The sequence below is a fragment of the Ovis aries genome, chromosome 12, assembly GCF_016772045.2.
Source record: "Ovis aries strain OAR_USU_Benz2616 breed Rambouillet chromosome 12, ARS-UI_Ramb_v3.0, whole genome shotgun sequence".
Taxonomy (NCBI): Eukaryota; Metazoa; Chordata; class Mammalia; order Artiodactyla; family Bovidae; genus Ovis; species Ovis aries.
Window position 1 is genome coordinate 28,475,655 of NC_056065.1, and position 16,385 is coordinate 28,492,039.

The 16,385-nt window shown below is 40.8% G+C and overlaps 1 protein-coding gene across 1 annotated transcript in view; it reads right to left on the bottom strand.

Annotated features, from left to right (window-relative positions):
* Positions 1–10,674, bottom strand: part of ACBD3 (acyl-CoA binding domain containing 3) — a 40,223-nt gene extending 29,549 nt beyond the window's left edge. The window contains exon 1 of the mRNA XM_012187925.5: positions 10,368–10,674. Coding sequence (XP_012043315.4) covers positions 10,368–10,653 — 286 coding nt within the window. The 5' untranslated portion in view covers positions 10,654–10,674. The remainder of the gene's footprint in view (positions 1–10,367) is intronic.
* Between the last annotated feature and the right edge of the window lie 5,711 nt (positions 10,675–16,385).

The window sequence follows — 16,385 nt, forward strand, 5'->3', positions numbered from 1 at the left end:
ATCTATTTCTGCTTTACTGACTATGCGAAAGCCTTTGACTGTGTGGATCACAATAAACTGTGGAAAATTATGAAAGAGACAGGCATAGCAGACCACCTGACCTGCCTCTTGAGAAACCTGTATGCAGATCAAGAAGCAACAGTTAGAACTGGACATGGAACAACAGACTGGTTCCAAATAGGAAAAGGAGTCTGTCAAGGCTGTATATTGTTACTGTGCTTATTTAACTTATATGCAGAGTACATCATGAGAAACGCTGGGCTGGAGGAAGCATAAGCTGGAATCAAGAGTGTCAGGAGAAACATCAATAACCTCAGATATGCAGATGACACCACCCTTATGGCAGAAAGTGAAGAAGAACTAAAGAGCCTCTTGATGAAGGTGAAAGTGGAGAGTGAAAAAGTTGGCTTAAAGCTCAACATTCAGAAAACTAAGATCATGGCATCTGGTCCCATCACTTCATGGCAGATAGATGGGTAAACAGTGGAATCAATGGCTGACTTCATTCTTCTGGGCTCCAAAATCACTGAAGATGGTGACTGCAGCCATGAAATTAAAAGACGCTTACTCCTTGGAAGGAAAGTTATGACCAAACTAGATAGCATATTAAAAACCAGAGACATCACTTTGTCAACAAAGGTCTGTCTAGTCAAGGCTATGGTTTCTCCAGTGGTCATGTATGGATGTGAGAGTTGGACTATAAAAAAAGCTGAGTGCTGAAGAACTGATGCTTTTGAACTGTGGTGTTAGAGAAGACTCTTGAGAGTCCCTTGGACTGCAGGGAGATCCAACCAGTCCATTCTAAAGGAGATCAGCCCTGGGTGTTCTTTGGAAGGAATGATGTTAAAGCTGAAACTCCAATACTTTGGCCACCTGATGCAAAGAGCTGACTCACTGGAATAGACCCTGATGCTGGGAATGATTAAGGGCAGGAGGAAAAGGGGACGACAGAGGATGAGATGGTTGGATGGCATCATCGACTTGATGGACATGGGTTTGGGTGGACTCCAGGAGTTGGTGGTGGGACAGGGAGGCCTGAGGTGCTGCAGTCCGTGGGGTCGCAAAGAGTCGGACACAACTGAGCGACTAAACTGAACTGACTTACTGAAAATGTTTGCTGACCCTGGACTAAAGGAAGAAATGCAAAAGCCAAACTAACTTCAATATTTTAAATACTGAATTTAAAAAATTCAAATAAAGGATAGAAAACATACAGTTCTTGCCTAGGAAATCCCATAGACAAAGTCTAGGCCTGGTGGGCAACAGTCCATGGGGTCTCAAAGAGTCGGACACAACTTAGCAACTGAGCACAAACTTCCGTTAAACCTGGTGAACTGAATATACACAATTACATCTGATCCTCGATGATACTCCACTGAAAGGAATAAGGAAGCTAATCTAGAGAACACTGAAAAGGCTCAGGAATTGAAGATATCAGGTTCATTAAAAGCTGGAGTCTAGATAAAAATAGGGGTTTTGGCTTAAAACCTATCTAAAGAGCAGGTACCCTTACCCACCCAACCCCAAGCACACAGATGGCTACCTTGCCCCTAGTTTAGCAGAGGCAGTATATATTAACAGACGGGTATATTCGAGAACACAAATCACATATACTCAGGTGGGAGGACATCAGCCTAAGACTAAGCTGCAGGACTAAAAAGAGAAATGAAATGAACGTTAGCCTAGTAAATGGTAAATGACTTCCACCCATGCTCCCTTCTCCTGTTTAGTGCCAAAATACTGGCAGCTAGATTCATACACTGCAGGTAGGAGAAAAATATTTTCATGAAAAAAACTGGCCTAAAAGACCGGTACATACTGGTTTGAAAGGTACTGATATTTAGAGATCCTCAATGAAACTTCTGCCTCATCACTTACAATAAAAGCTGTACTCAAGGTTATAGTTGGCTCTCCAATGCCTTACCCTTAAAGAATGAATGCCCAAGAATCACCCAACATTTGAGAAAGCTCCCAACATGGTTGGGGGCGAACGGGAGTGTAAAAGAAATTTTCCAATAGGAAAAAAAAAAGTCTAAAAGAAAACAAATTCCAGAAATTTCAACATCACAGAGAGGTGAAAGAAATTTTCAGGATGACAGTAAGCAGAGACTCAACAAAGGAGAAAGCTAAGACTGGATCAAAAATTTAAGAACATTTAGGAGAGATGTTTTTTAAAAAAGCAGTTTACCTGGGAACAAAGAAAACAAATGATAATTACTTCTAACCACACAAAAGACAAAGAGTTTGCATAAGAACCAAAATATAATCAAAGTGCATGATCTGTCTCAGCTATAAATAACACAAATCGAAACAACTGAGTGAGTTAATCACAAATGTGGTATCATAAAATTGGGAGTTTGGGAAGGAGGGAGAGGCACATATATATAAGTTGCTTTTTAAAAATAAAGCAGCAGCAGGAAAGTGAAGACAAATACCAGGAGACAGTTAAAATACTGGAAAGTGGCTGCCTTAGGGGAGAAGGTCTTGGAGATGCGGAAAGAAACGGGGATGGCTATTTTTCATTATAAATTTTATATTACAACTTGGTCTAATTGCCTTGGTTTCCACTTTGATAAAAAGGTAAAATGAATAAAAACATTTGCTCCATTTCAGTAATCAGTTCATAAGAAATTACAACGTGTGGCAGGCATAATACTACTCCCCTTAAAAGACATCCACATCCTAATCCCCACAATCTATAGTATATTCCTGTGAATACATTAGGTTACATGAAAAGGGGGAATTAAGGTTGTAGCTGACCTTAGCCTAGACTACCCATATGGGCATAAAGTAATCACAAGAGTCCTTATAAATGGAAGAAGAGAAAGAACAGAGGGAGGTATGAAGGTGTTATGCTGCTAGCTCTGATGGAAGAAGGGGGTCACATGTGCAAGCACAGAGCTGGTCTCCTGAAGGTGGAAAAAGGCAAGGCAACAGATTCTCCCCTAGAGTCTCCAGAAGGAACACAGCCCAGCTGACACTGTGATCCTAAGCCAGTGAGACCCATTCTGAACTACTAACCCTCCAGGACTATAAAACAGTATGTGTTGTTTCAAGCCACTACATTTGTGGTAACACATTTTCCCAAGTTAATAAGGACAGAAATGGCTTCTAGATTTGTTGTTGTTCAGCTGCTAAGTTGTTTCTGACTCTTTGTGACCCCATGGACTGCAGCATGCCAGGCTCCTCTGTCCTCCACTATCTACTGGAATTTGCTCATTCATTTTAATTGCGTCAGTGATGCTATCTAACCATCTCATCCTCTGCCACCCTCCTCTCCTCCTGCCCAAAATCTTTTCCAGCATCAGGGTCTTTTCCAATGAGTCGGCTCTTCACATCAGGTGGCCAAAGTACTGGAGCTTCAGTTCTTCCAACAAGTATTCAGAGTTGATTTCCTTTAGGTTTGACGGCAATCCAAGGGACTCTCAAGAGTCTCCTACAGCACAATTTGAAAGTATCAACTATTCGGCTCTCAGCCTTCTTTTACAGTCCTACTCTCACCCACACGACTACTGGAGAAATCATAGCTTTAACTACATGGACCTTTGTCAGCAAAGTGATCTCTTTGCTTTTTAATACACTGTCTAGGTTTCTCACAGTTTTTCTTCCAAGGAGCAAACATCTTCTAATTTCATGGCTGCAGTCACCGTCCACAGTGATTTCAGAGCCCAAGAAAATAAAATAAAAACGTGCTTTCATCTTCCCCCCTTCTATTTGTCATGAAGTGATGGGATCAGATGCCATGACGTCAGTTTTTTGAATGTTGAGTTTCAAACCAGCTTTTTCACCCTCATCAGAAGAATCCCATGACAGTATGAAAAGGCTTCTAGATTACATTCCTATTAAATTTTAAGTATTTAACTTTACAGCTCTAATAAGACAGCATAAATAATTTTGATAATAGTGTTACAATCACAGCAACCAAGACCAAAGCACTGAATGATTACCCTTTCACCCGAAATTAATTATACAAAAGGTTATTAGTCTCACACATCAATTGTTAGAGTATGTTTACTGAGAAATATTTTTATCATCTCTCTGGAGGGAAAGACAGAGAAATATAACAAATTATTTCAATGGTCCTTCTAGCCTTTATCTTATGAAATGAAAGCTAATAAAATCTATGGGTTGGAAAGGATATTAAAGATAGATGACTGAATTGCACAATCAAAGTTCAAATCCTCTCTACATAACCACTAGGTCTACAATAATTTGTTACTGGACACATTATACAACTTATGTGAGGAAGGGAGAAATGAAAGTATAGAGTTTCTGTATGCTATGGAAGTTATCAGCTTAGACAATGTAACTATAAAATATTTTATATATGCCTCACAGTAAAAGCAAAAAAAAAAATCTGATGTAGATACATAAAAGATTATGATAAAGAAATCAAAAGCATAGCCACCTAGTAATTGTTAACGTATGCTTGAACACTTCCTGGTGATGAGAATTCATTGTCTCAAACAGTCTATTCCATGTTTGGATGGATAGCTGTAATTTTTAGCTCTTTATCCTGATTAGATTCTTCTCAATTTTAGCCACAGGGTCTATTTCTAGTCCTCGGCACTAAATAAAACACATCTAACAGATCAGACCTCAAAAACAAAAAAACAAATTCCACAAAATACCACACATCATACTTGCCATGAGTTCTCTATTCTTTAGGCAAAATATTTTCAGCTTATTCACTCATACTTACCTTCTAAAGACTTGTGTTTAAATCTCAGTTCTGTTATTTACTGAGTACAAAATACAGATACACAGTGCCTGCATAAAGCAGACATTCACTAAGCAGCAGCTATTATGATGATGGCGGGGATTCAAATTCCCACAATATACAAGCTGCTTTCTTCTGAATTAGCTCCATTTTGTCTTTAACTCTATGAATGATCCCTCAACTGAAAGCAGGATCCAGCGATTGTCTGAACTGCGTACATGAGAGCAGGACCATCTCTCCTCTCGTTCCAGATACTGTATTTCCACCAAAGCAGCCGAAGCTCAAATCTGTTCTTTTGTGGCCCTATCACTGTTGCCTGGCAGAGAATACACATCGGATAAAATCCATCTTTTAGAAATATTAAAATTAAAACCACATTTTCCCCACGTTCAATTAAGAAAAAAAGTGATATATTTTTTCTATATCTGATTTATTCTTATACTACTTATAAGAAAGTATAATAAATGCAGTATTTCTGAGTTAATGAATATGCAACCCTGTAAACTGCCTAGCCTGCTTGAAGTGCTTAATAAAAGTTGATCACATTCCATAATAAATTCTTGGTAATCTCTCCTCTTCAACATAGGCAGTCACAGGATACCAACTGCTAGGTACTCTGCTAACAGTTTATAAATAATCTGAGTAAAGGAAGGCAGAATTTAAACAACTGAGTGACAACTAGAAGTAGTACCCCAGGTAGTATTCACTCCAGAGCTCAACTTCCTAAATACTGAAGCAGAGAAGCTCTCATTTTAGCTAACTGATAAAAGTAAACATTATCTCGTTCTGGGGGTTGGGGTTGGTTACCAAAGTGTACTCATTTGCAAAAATTCATCAAATATTACTTATGATTTGTACTTTTCTGCAGGGGTAGTAAACAAAGGGGAGGCCTCAGGCAAATATTAAAATCAAAATAAAACATCCATAAATATAAACACATATATGTATATATATCCTTGAATACCCCATATTCAAAGGAAAATTTTAGTTCAGTTCAAATCTAATACGAAATAGCAAATAAGAAGAGATGTTTAAAAGGCATTATATTCCTGGTGGTTATAATTTTCTTTGTCTCAGGTCTACACATCCTTCTATGCTATACACTTATACCTAAAGACAATAAAGAAGAGGAAAATAAACTCAAAATTTAACAGACATTCAGTAGTAACAATTAAACCTGAAATTATCTGAGGCTAGTCCACTTAAGTCCAGGAGGCACACACTAATTATATGTGTCACCAAAGAATAAATTACAGCTTTACAGTATTTTAAAACATTAATGGAGCCATTCATAAAAGTTCTTGGAAGTGCATATGTTTAAAGAAGACAGAAGAAAATGGAACCACTCAGTATGTCCATATAATTGCCTCTCTGTTATCAGCAATATAACACCATGTAATAGATAGCGATGTTAGTGGAAATGCATTAACAATTTCATAGAAAAACTGAGTCTAAAACTTTAGTTCTCTCCAAATTCGACTACAGCTTCCTTTTACATATCATACTCTCAAAAACTTATCACTCCACACACACACTACCCACACACACCCCTAGATCTGTCTACTGAAATAATGACCAATCTAGTAGCAGTGAGTGCCCACTGCTAACATCCTGATCATGGCTCTTCAAATGCCACTTTCCACTAAAGGAATCAAGTCTCTTTGGAGAAATGGCTGATTCCAATGGAGGCAGGAAATGCATGTGATGAATCTGGACTATTTCATCATACCAGAGAGCAAAGAAGCTATGGAAGACTACTGGTCATGTCAAAGGAACTTAGGAACCAATCTGAAGAGACCTACCACTTGCTAAAGATGGTACAATTGGAGCATCAATCATAAGAACTCTCAAAACAGTACCTGATATTTAGCGAACATCTGCTCAATAACTGGTGGCAATTATTAGCCTACAATTTTAAATGAATGCAACCACCTACCAGCTAATGGAGCGAGGTAGTAAAGTTATTAGAGAAGGAAAACCTCACTTCTAAGAACTCTAAAAACCAAAACACAACTTCCCAGGTTAACTATATCCAAGAAGTATAAGGCTCCAGTAAAGGCAACCGATTTAGTCCTTAACCCAAAGAGATAAGAAAATCAGCTTAATCTTGCTATTTACAATGCCATTCAAGTCCTTACATGGATATGACACCAACTGAGCTTCCCAGTTTTCTCCAGCAAACTACCTAATCCCTGCTTGCCATTTCCCAGACACACAGAACTTTCCCTTCTCTGGAAGGGCACCCGCTCTCTGGATCCTCCACACTGTGCTGCAGTTGCCACTGAGGCTTTAACTCCCTGGACTATAAGTTTCAAGCAAAAGGGAATATACTATTCATTTACAGTGCTAGCCTAATATAAAACTTTATCCATAATAAGGATTCAACAACTCAGCTTAGATGATAAAATGCTAACTTACATTTGCCAATATTTTCATCTATTATTTCACTTTTACCATCGAAAACTAAGAGGATAGGCAGTTGACACAATGGGTTCAGTCACTGGCCTATGATCGCTGTGATAGAGACAGAATAAGAAATAGGGTTCCTGATTGTTAATTCACGTTATTTTCAATCAAAAAAGATGCTCATGTTTTCAAGATTCATATTTATTCCACAGCAAAAGATAAAATGTAATGTTATTTCTAATTCATGTGAGATATAAAACCACAAAATAGTGATTTATTAAAGTCCCCACAAGACTGATTAAAATGTCAAGTATTATGCAGGAAAAAGGGTTTTTCACACATTAATTCAAAAGCAGCAACCCTTCACTCACCCCATTTCCATAACCCTTCTGACTGCTTTTAGATCCTTCCTCCCTTCCCCCAACCTAAATCAGGAACCTCATATACTAATAGCTTCTTCACTGCTAACTATGTAATGACCCATGCAAAAATGTACCTTTTAATTGCCAGACTGTTATTTCTCCTTTTAAGTACTTGGATACCACTTTGAGAGCTTAACTTTGGAACTTCCTGAACCATACCTATCAATGTAGCTTCTCCCCTCTAAGGTGACTATAACTAAGTTCCCCAATTACTGGTTCCCCTAAGAGTCTTACATTTGACAAACATGTTAAAATAATGGGAGGTTTAGAGCACTAAATCGTGAATGTGAGATGTCAAATTTCATTTAATCCAGTCATATATATCTATATATATAAACAAATTGAGTCTCAAAGAAAAGTTAATTGGCTAGGAGTAGGTTAATAGAATCGAGAGGGATTTCCCTGGCAGTCCAGTGGTTAGGACTTGGTACTTTCACTGCTGTGGCCTAGGTTCAATTCTTGGCTGGGGAATTGGGATCACGCAGGCTACTTAGCATATTAAAAAAAAAAAAAAAAGTCCTCTGGAGAAGGGAAAAGCTACCCACTCTAGTATTCTGGCCTGAAGAATTCCATGGACTGTATAGTCCATGGGGTCACAAAGAGTCTGACGTGACTGAATGACTTAAAAAAAAAAAGAGTCCAAAGCTTCTTGACTCCCAAGCAATGCTAAATTTATTGCACATTAACAGTGTTTTAATTTTTCAAAGAAGATATTACTACTATCTTCAAATAATACAGATTCAGAAGATAAAATTATCCATTTATTTGTTAGTCATATGGCAAAAGTTAGGACTAGAAGTTCATTCTTCTCTATTCTTACACATTGTTCTGCTAAGATACACTTTAATCTTATCATACGCTAGAAAAATAAGTTCCAAGAATAAAAATTTAAAGTAAAATATAGTCATATAAATTTTACAAAAACCACCAGGTTTTTACGTAAGCAGTAGTATATCATCACCTCAGGAAACTCTAAATTCAAGCCAGTGATCTAAGTGTCAAGTGTTTCAAAACTCATTGGTGCTGCTGCTAAGTCGCTTCAGTCATGTCAGACTCTGTGCGACCCCATGGACCACAGCCCACCAGGCTCCTCCGTCCATGCAATTTCCCAGACAAGAGTACTGGAGTAGGGTGCCATTGCCTTCTCCGCCAAAACTCATTAGCCATTACCAGTTCCCCAAACTAGCAGAGGGCTTAACTCATAGTGGAATGACCATGAGTATTTCAAGGATAAACTTTTAATAGAAAATGCAGTGAGTAGAGATACCAACCAGAAGGGGAACTAGGGGGTGGGATGAATTAGGAGAATGGGACTGACATATACACACTACTATATATAAAATGCTTTCCTGGTGGCTCAGATGGTAAAGCGTCTGCCTGCAATGTGGGAGACCTGGGTTCCATCACTGGGTCGGGAAGATCCCCTGGAGAAGGAAATGGCAATCCACTCCAGTACTCTTGCCTGGAAAATCCCATGGGCAGAAGAGCCTGGTAGGTTAGGGTCCATGGGGTCACAAAGAGTCGGACATGACTGAGCGACTTCACTTTCACATATAAAATAACTAATGAGAACCTACTGTAGAGCACAGGGAATTCTACTCAATGCTCTGTAGTGACCTAAATGCGAAGAAAATCCAAAAAACAGGGGGCATATGCATATGAACAGCTAATTCACTTTGCTGTGCAGGAGAAACTAATACAACATCGTAAAACAATCTTTTACTCCAATAAAAAAAAGGTTTTTTTAGTGCAATGAATGGAGAATGACTAAATTTTCTGTAAAATTTATACAAGAAAGGCTATCATCAGTTTGCACAATTATTTTCAGAGAAAACAAGTAACTTTTGAATGTATCAGTAGTTTCAACGACTCAACTTCAGCTAGTAAAATATGTACTCCAAAAGATACTCCCTCTGGGGAAAGGTCATAAATATGCTGTTTTGGAATGTATACAGAACCTAGTAACCACTTTTAAAGTTTCATTTGCGATGTCTCTCTGTTCGTCTGCCCCACGAGATCTAAATAGCTCATCAGTTTTTCCCATTGACAAGGTCATGTGACTCACCATTTGACTAAGTGAATCACCTAATTAAAAAAAAAAAAAAATCCAAGACCACAATTTTGCTCTATGACAAGATTTACTACAACTAATTCTGTGAGAAATACAGAGGCTACTTTTAGGCCTTTATCTGAGAATCCACTCTTGGACACTGGAAAAATTTTAACCATCTAGAAGTCGCTAGAACACAGCAGCTATCCCTTCTCTTATTTAGAGTTTGACAAGCTAGAAGGGATTAGCTTGATACTTAACTTCTTTCTCTCTGCCATATCAATACTATCAGGTGATTAAGCCCTATTCGAGTTTACGGATCCCCAGAATGAATGGAAAGCGTTAAGAATGGAACCCATGAAAAAATTTCTTTCACTATAGAAGGGCAAAAATCGGTGGTTCTTAAGTGCCAATCACAAGAAACAAGAAAAAGAATGCGACGGTTAAAAAACAAAAAATCCCAGATTGGGAACCTCTGGGAAAGAGAACTCATTCTTCCATCCAGGATCCTGGAAAACCGAGAAGCTAAATCTAGGTAAGATGCCTGGTAACCTCCGGGAGGCCGGACCCGGAAAGCTAAACCAAGGTTCCAGGCCCCTAGGGGTGTGACCTAGTGACCAAGCGGATAGTGACAAACTTCGAGTACCCCCAAGGACAGAGCCCAGCTCCAGTCGCCACGGTCCCGCACGGGTGGGTCAGGGCTACTCGGGTCCAGTCTCCCCAAGGAAGGCCCGGCAGAGGCGGCGGGGGTGGGGCCTGTCAGGCTCACCTTTGAAGAAGCGCAGCGCCAGGCCGTATAGCTCCTCCAGGCCGAAGCCCCACCGCTGCTCCAGCCGCCGCGCCTCCTCCGCCGCGCCCCCAGCCACCGCCTCCCCAGGCTCCGGCTGCTCCCCTGCGGTGCCCGGGCCCCTGACGGACCCTGGAGGCGAGGGCGGCGGCAGCGGCGGCGGCAGCAGCGGGGCGCCCTCTGCGCCGGGTCGTTCCTCCGGGTCCGGGCTTAGCGTGAGGCCGTCGACAGAGACCTCGAGTCGCTCTGCGCTTAACACCGCCGCCATCTCCGCCTGCTGCGCCTCCTCGGCGGGGACAGGCGGCGGCCACGTATCGACTTCCTGCTGACCTCTGACCTCCGCTCACCAACACCGGAACTTCCGCCGCTGAGTAGGCGCTAGAGTTCCTGGAGAGGGGCTGCGGCCTGGTGCCCCGCCCCCACCCCGGGGGTCGTCGGTGGGCTGCGCCCCTCCACCACCCGCCCCGCCCACCACCCCGGCGGCTTTCGAACGCCCCACCCCCACCCTCACCCTGTTCCCTTCCGGCCCTCGTTCCTCCCGGAGGGCGTGCTACGCCCAGCGGCCCTGGCCCTGCAGTTTTTTCCTGCAATTCTCGGTGTCCGGCAGGGGCGGGGTCGGGCGGGACCCGCGTACAGTCTGTGCGGAGAGGGTGACTCCTGGCGGGCGCCCTACCCTTCTGGTCAGGCCCTCCCCAGGTGTAGAGAGTTGTGTGGTTGGAGTAACTGTTGGTAACTCTTAAGGAGATGCCGAGCAAATGACTTTTTTTTTTTTTTCCTGAGAAAGAAACTGAGGCTGCAGAGAAATCCCGCGGTTTCTGAGACTCGTAGAAGAGCACATCCTGGTTTTGCGGGAACTGAAGCGCATACAATTTGTGGGGTCCCTATTTAGTTAAAAAGCAAAAAGTTAGAAGCAGAGAGTTAGGGAAGTGAATATATAAAATGAGAAAGAATTTACAAATGACATTTGAAAGGTTAGCAAAATTCACAAACGTCACACAGATAAACTGTAAAAATTTTAGTAACTGCCTGACGCACTTCTAGAGTGTCAAAAAATCCAGAAACGTAATTTTTTTTAAGATTAATAATGCTCTTGACAACTATATATATTTATTTGTCTCTGTCTCTAGACTGTTGGGGCACCATTTACGGTCATTCCCCCCCCCCCGTTTTTGTATACTTTTGATCACTTTCCTATGACAGTTATTTTTTAATGTTTTCTATGAATAGAAAAATCAGTATTATCTTTTTAACATGTTGATCACAATTTGTTATTGTTTATAAATTTTAGCTTCACTTACCACTTTTTTAGGATTATTGTCAAATTTGGGAAAACATGTATGAAGCTTCTCTCGTATGAGCTATAATATTTCAGGACTGTTTGGCTGTTTCAATGGCAATTTATTGCTTAGTTTTTCTTGGATCTCTAGTACTCTTCAGGGCAAGATTTATCTATGTTAAGACAGGGTCTCATTAATCAAGATGAATAAAACGTGACTTCACATAGACTTACTGTAGTACAGCTGCAGTGGAGCAGGGCAATATGCCTGCCTGTTATTGTCTGTGGAAAACTAGTCAAAGAGTAAGTTTAATCTGAGAAGTGAGAGATGCTGAAACAAAGGAAAACAGTATAAGGAGACTAATAATGCAGTCATCAGGCACACTCAAGGACCTTTAGTTCTTTCTCAAGGGCTATAGATAATATTCTGAGCCATAGCCTGTGAGCTGTCTTATAGATACTAAAAAACCAGGAGGAGACGTTAACTACGTGATGACCAGACTGTGCCTAGGGCTTGAGCTGCCACAATTCTGAGAATTGACCCCAAAGAAATGGGAACAAGTGCACCCCAGAACTCAAGATTAACTGTACCTAAAACCAAGATGATGCTAGTCAGACCACTGATGACCAATTTGAAGATGACTGTGCTGTTTCTTCATGCAGCCCTCCAGCCCCCACCCCACCCTACTCTGTCTATAATGCTCTCACCCCCTGCTTGTCAGCGGGGGAGTCAGTCTTTGGACAGATGTCTGCCACCCTCCCCCCGCCCCCCAGTCGCCAGCATCTGAAATAAAGCGAACTTTCTTTTCTACCAACCTGGCCTATTTACTGGCATTTGAGTGGCAAGCAGCTGGACTCCCCACGCATACCTTTCGGTAAAACAACTGCAAGTTTGTTTTCTATAGATATAAGAAATCCAATATATTCCATTTTGTATGCTTCACACAAAAACAAAAATAAGTAAGGTGCACTTACAATTGAATATATGGCATCACTTAGATTCCTGATGAAAGAGAACCTTCATTTTAGGTTAGGCATTGAGAAAATTGATCCCTCCACTTAAGAGTTTTTTACTTTTGAGAGTGGGAAGGATTTTTTAATGGGCTAGTTTCTCCTTTTCTTTCAAACCTTGTTTCTCTGTCGCCCATGTATTTCCTGTGCCTGGCATCACAGAACTCTTTTGCCTCTAGCCCTGTACCTCTGTGACATGGTGCTGGCTGAGTTGGCATAATGGGCAGTAGGTGAATTCCAGAAAGCCATTCCTACACCCACGGTGAATAATAATTTAACAGTAGACGGAAATGACTGCAAACCATAAATGCATGCCACTAAACCCAAATAAAATGTATCCCTAAGTCAATCATTGTTCCCTTAGTCAGGTCTCAAAAAAGCCAGTAGCTATTCCTGCCCCATTTACTGCAGAAGAGAAATGATGGAAGTTTGAATACAATGTGACGATGGTCTTAAATATCTTAATTTAGAAACTTCTATGGAAACATTTGACCTGGTGAATATATTGCCAGGGTCTCTTCAAGGGCTTTGGAAGTGACCGGAGCAAGTGAGGCACCCTGAAGCTTAAGCTTCATTAATCTATGGTAAACCCATGTCTCAAAATGAATTCTGCTATTCCAAGCCCAGTGAGTTTTTCCACTTAGCTGGGATCTTCAGATTTAGCTTTAATTATTTAAAAAATATGCATGTTAGAATACAAGGCGCTGCCTCCAAGAAGTCATCTATACATTACCTTTTTGTGGTCTACCTTTAGTAACTTTTGAGGGTGATAATGAGATGGTTAAATATAACTCTACTTCCTAGAATTACAGATTCTGTTTCCCAAGTTCACTATAATAAGCATTTCTTTTGTAATCAGAAAATAATTTTTTCCAAAGCACTGTAAATATTAAAGCCTAAAGAACACACCTAGAAAGATGGACGGGTAAAATATGATACACTAGTAATTACTGACTTTTTAAAATTGGTTTGGACTTTAACATATTGAAAATTCTTGAAAATCTGCTCATCCTCTAGAGCAAACATGTAAACCTCTTTCTAATGTAACCATCAAAGAATGCCCAGTAGGGAGTTGCTCTTAGTGACTAAAACAGAGTAGGGAATATAATTTTCCGTTAACAACTCATGGTGGGAAATGAGTTCCTTTCAATCATTATAAGAGGTCAAAGTTAATGTGTATGAGAATCACACACGGGTCATGTTAAACTGCAGATTCTGACTTAGGAGGGAGGCCCAAGAGTCTGCATTTCTCTTAAGCTTTCTGGGCTGATGGCTGCTGTCTACAGACTACATTTCAAGTGTTTAGGAAACTTTTTCTCATAGCTTTATTGAGGTATAATTAACACCAAATAAACTGCAAATATTCCAAGTTCACAATTTGATGAGTTTCAACATACGCAAATACCTGTCAGACCCATTACCACAATGAAGATGACAAACATGTCCATCACCCTTTCTTTAATGCCTCCCTCCCCCAAGACATCTCAGTAAATAGTTGTTAGAATGTGCTTGTCACAGTAGAATCTGATCGCTATAAAAAGTTCAAGGAAACTATCTCTATTACCACACTCCTGTCTTTTATATGTGAGGAGACACAGAGTTAGCAAAAAGGTATATTTTCTGAAACCTTTCGAATATCTTCCCTAAGTCTGTTTCTATACTAAAGAGTGCTTTTTAACCAAACAACTTTGTTGTGTGGATTTCAGTTAAGCACCATCACATTCAGATGAAGTATTACCATTTGAAATTTACCAAAAATTTCAAATGCTTTTGAAATATCTTCCCTAAAATCAACCTTTCCCTTTGTTCTCTCCACATATTTTCATCTTCTCTGTAGACCAATTAGATCACCAGACAGAGACTAGGTTGAATTGTATGTTTCCTGCTTCATCTGGTGAATTCATTATTGGTCCTTGGTAAAATTTTGCAGTTAGTCTTATTTAGTAATGATAATTATGGACTTCCCTGGTGGCCCTGTGGGTAAGAATCCACCTGCCAATCCAGGGCACATGGGTTTGATCCCTGGTCTGGGAAGATTCCACAGCAAATAAGCCTGTGCACCACAGCTACTGAGCCTGTGCTCTAGGGACTAAGAGCTGCAAGTATGGAAGGCCGCATGCCTCAGAGCTGCACGCTTGCAACTACTGAGCCCAATGCTGCACCTGCTGAAGCCCATGTGCTCTGTAACAAAAGAAACCACTGCAATGAGAATCCTGTCTCCCATAGGTCAGAGACAGTCTTGCACATTGTAATGAAGAATAGCCCCTGCTCGCCACAACTAGAGAGAGCCCGCAAGCAGCAACAAAGACCCAGTGCAAAAAAATAAAAATAATAACAAATTGTTAATGATCAATACTATTCTTTTGTGCTGCTGCTGAGTCACTCAGTTGTATCCAGCTCTTTGCAACCTCATGGACTATAGCCCACCAGACTCCACTGTCCATGGGATTCTCCAGGTAAGAATACTGGAGCGGGTTGCTATTCCCTTTTCCAAGGGATCTTCCTGACCCAAGGATTGAACCTGAGTCTCCCACATTGCAGGCAGATTCTTTACCATCTGAGCCACCAGTGATAATTATTTTGTTCTCCTTGATTGGAACCACCTGGAGACCAAAAACTATGTCCCATAGCCCGTAACACAGGACAGGAAACATGGCAGTCACTCCAGATGTTTTACCGAGTGAATGAATGAAGGTATAATTGCATCTGATACATGCAGTTCAGCTCAGCATACATTTAAGGAGTGCCCCATATGCTATTGTAGGAAATACACAGATGAGAGGTTCTGGTGTCTGTAATAAAAGGATCACAGTCCAGTAGTTAAGAACATGAAAGAAGTGCTTATATTACGATCAGGCTGCCAGTACTGGAATGAACTCAGTAATTCGGTGGCTTTTTATAAAATCGGGATGATAATAGTATCCACCTCTCAGACTGTTGGGAAGACTGCATGCATGAATATGTGTAAAGCACTTAGAAAAGGACCTGTCAGGCATCTAGTAAGCGTGTAGTAAATTTGGCCACTATTATGTAGAATGTTTTATTAAAATGTAGAAGAGAGGAGTTCCCTGGTGGTCCACCGGTTAGGACTCTGTGTTTTCACTACCATGGGCACAGGTTCAGTCCTTGATGGGGAACTAAGATGCTACAGGCCATGCAGACAAAAAAGGTATAAGAAATATTGCACACTGGAGGCCCATCAAATGGAGCCTGCCCACTAACGTCTTCTACCTGGCTTGCAAAAGTTGGTCCCTGCAGTGCTTTAAATCTGAATCAGTTGCCAGCATTTTAAAATTTGGAATTTTTTAGACAGAATTTTTACTTTATTTATTTATTTTTTGGCCTCAGTGCACTGCTTATGGGATCTTAGTTCCCCAACCAGGGATCGAGCCTGGGCCCACGACAGTGAAAGAGCTGAGTCCTAACTATTGGCCTGTCAGAGAGTTCCCCCTAAAAATCTGGAATTTTAAATTAAAAATTCAGATATCTGAGTTACCCTAAAAAATTAAGAAATTGGCGGCACTGGCCTGGCACTGGTGCTAGACAACCATGAGCTAGAACTTTGTAGAGGCTGCCTTCTTAAGAAGGGACACAAGCTCTGAGGTTCGCAACAATCCCCCCAGCCCACTGGGACAGACACCGTTCTTGGTGTTTAGCGTGGGCCTGCAGCTCGGGCTAGTGCCCATTTTATATTGACTCTGTCTATACTGCTA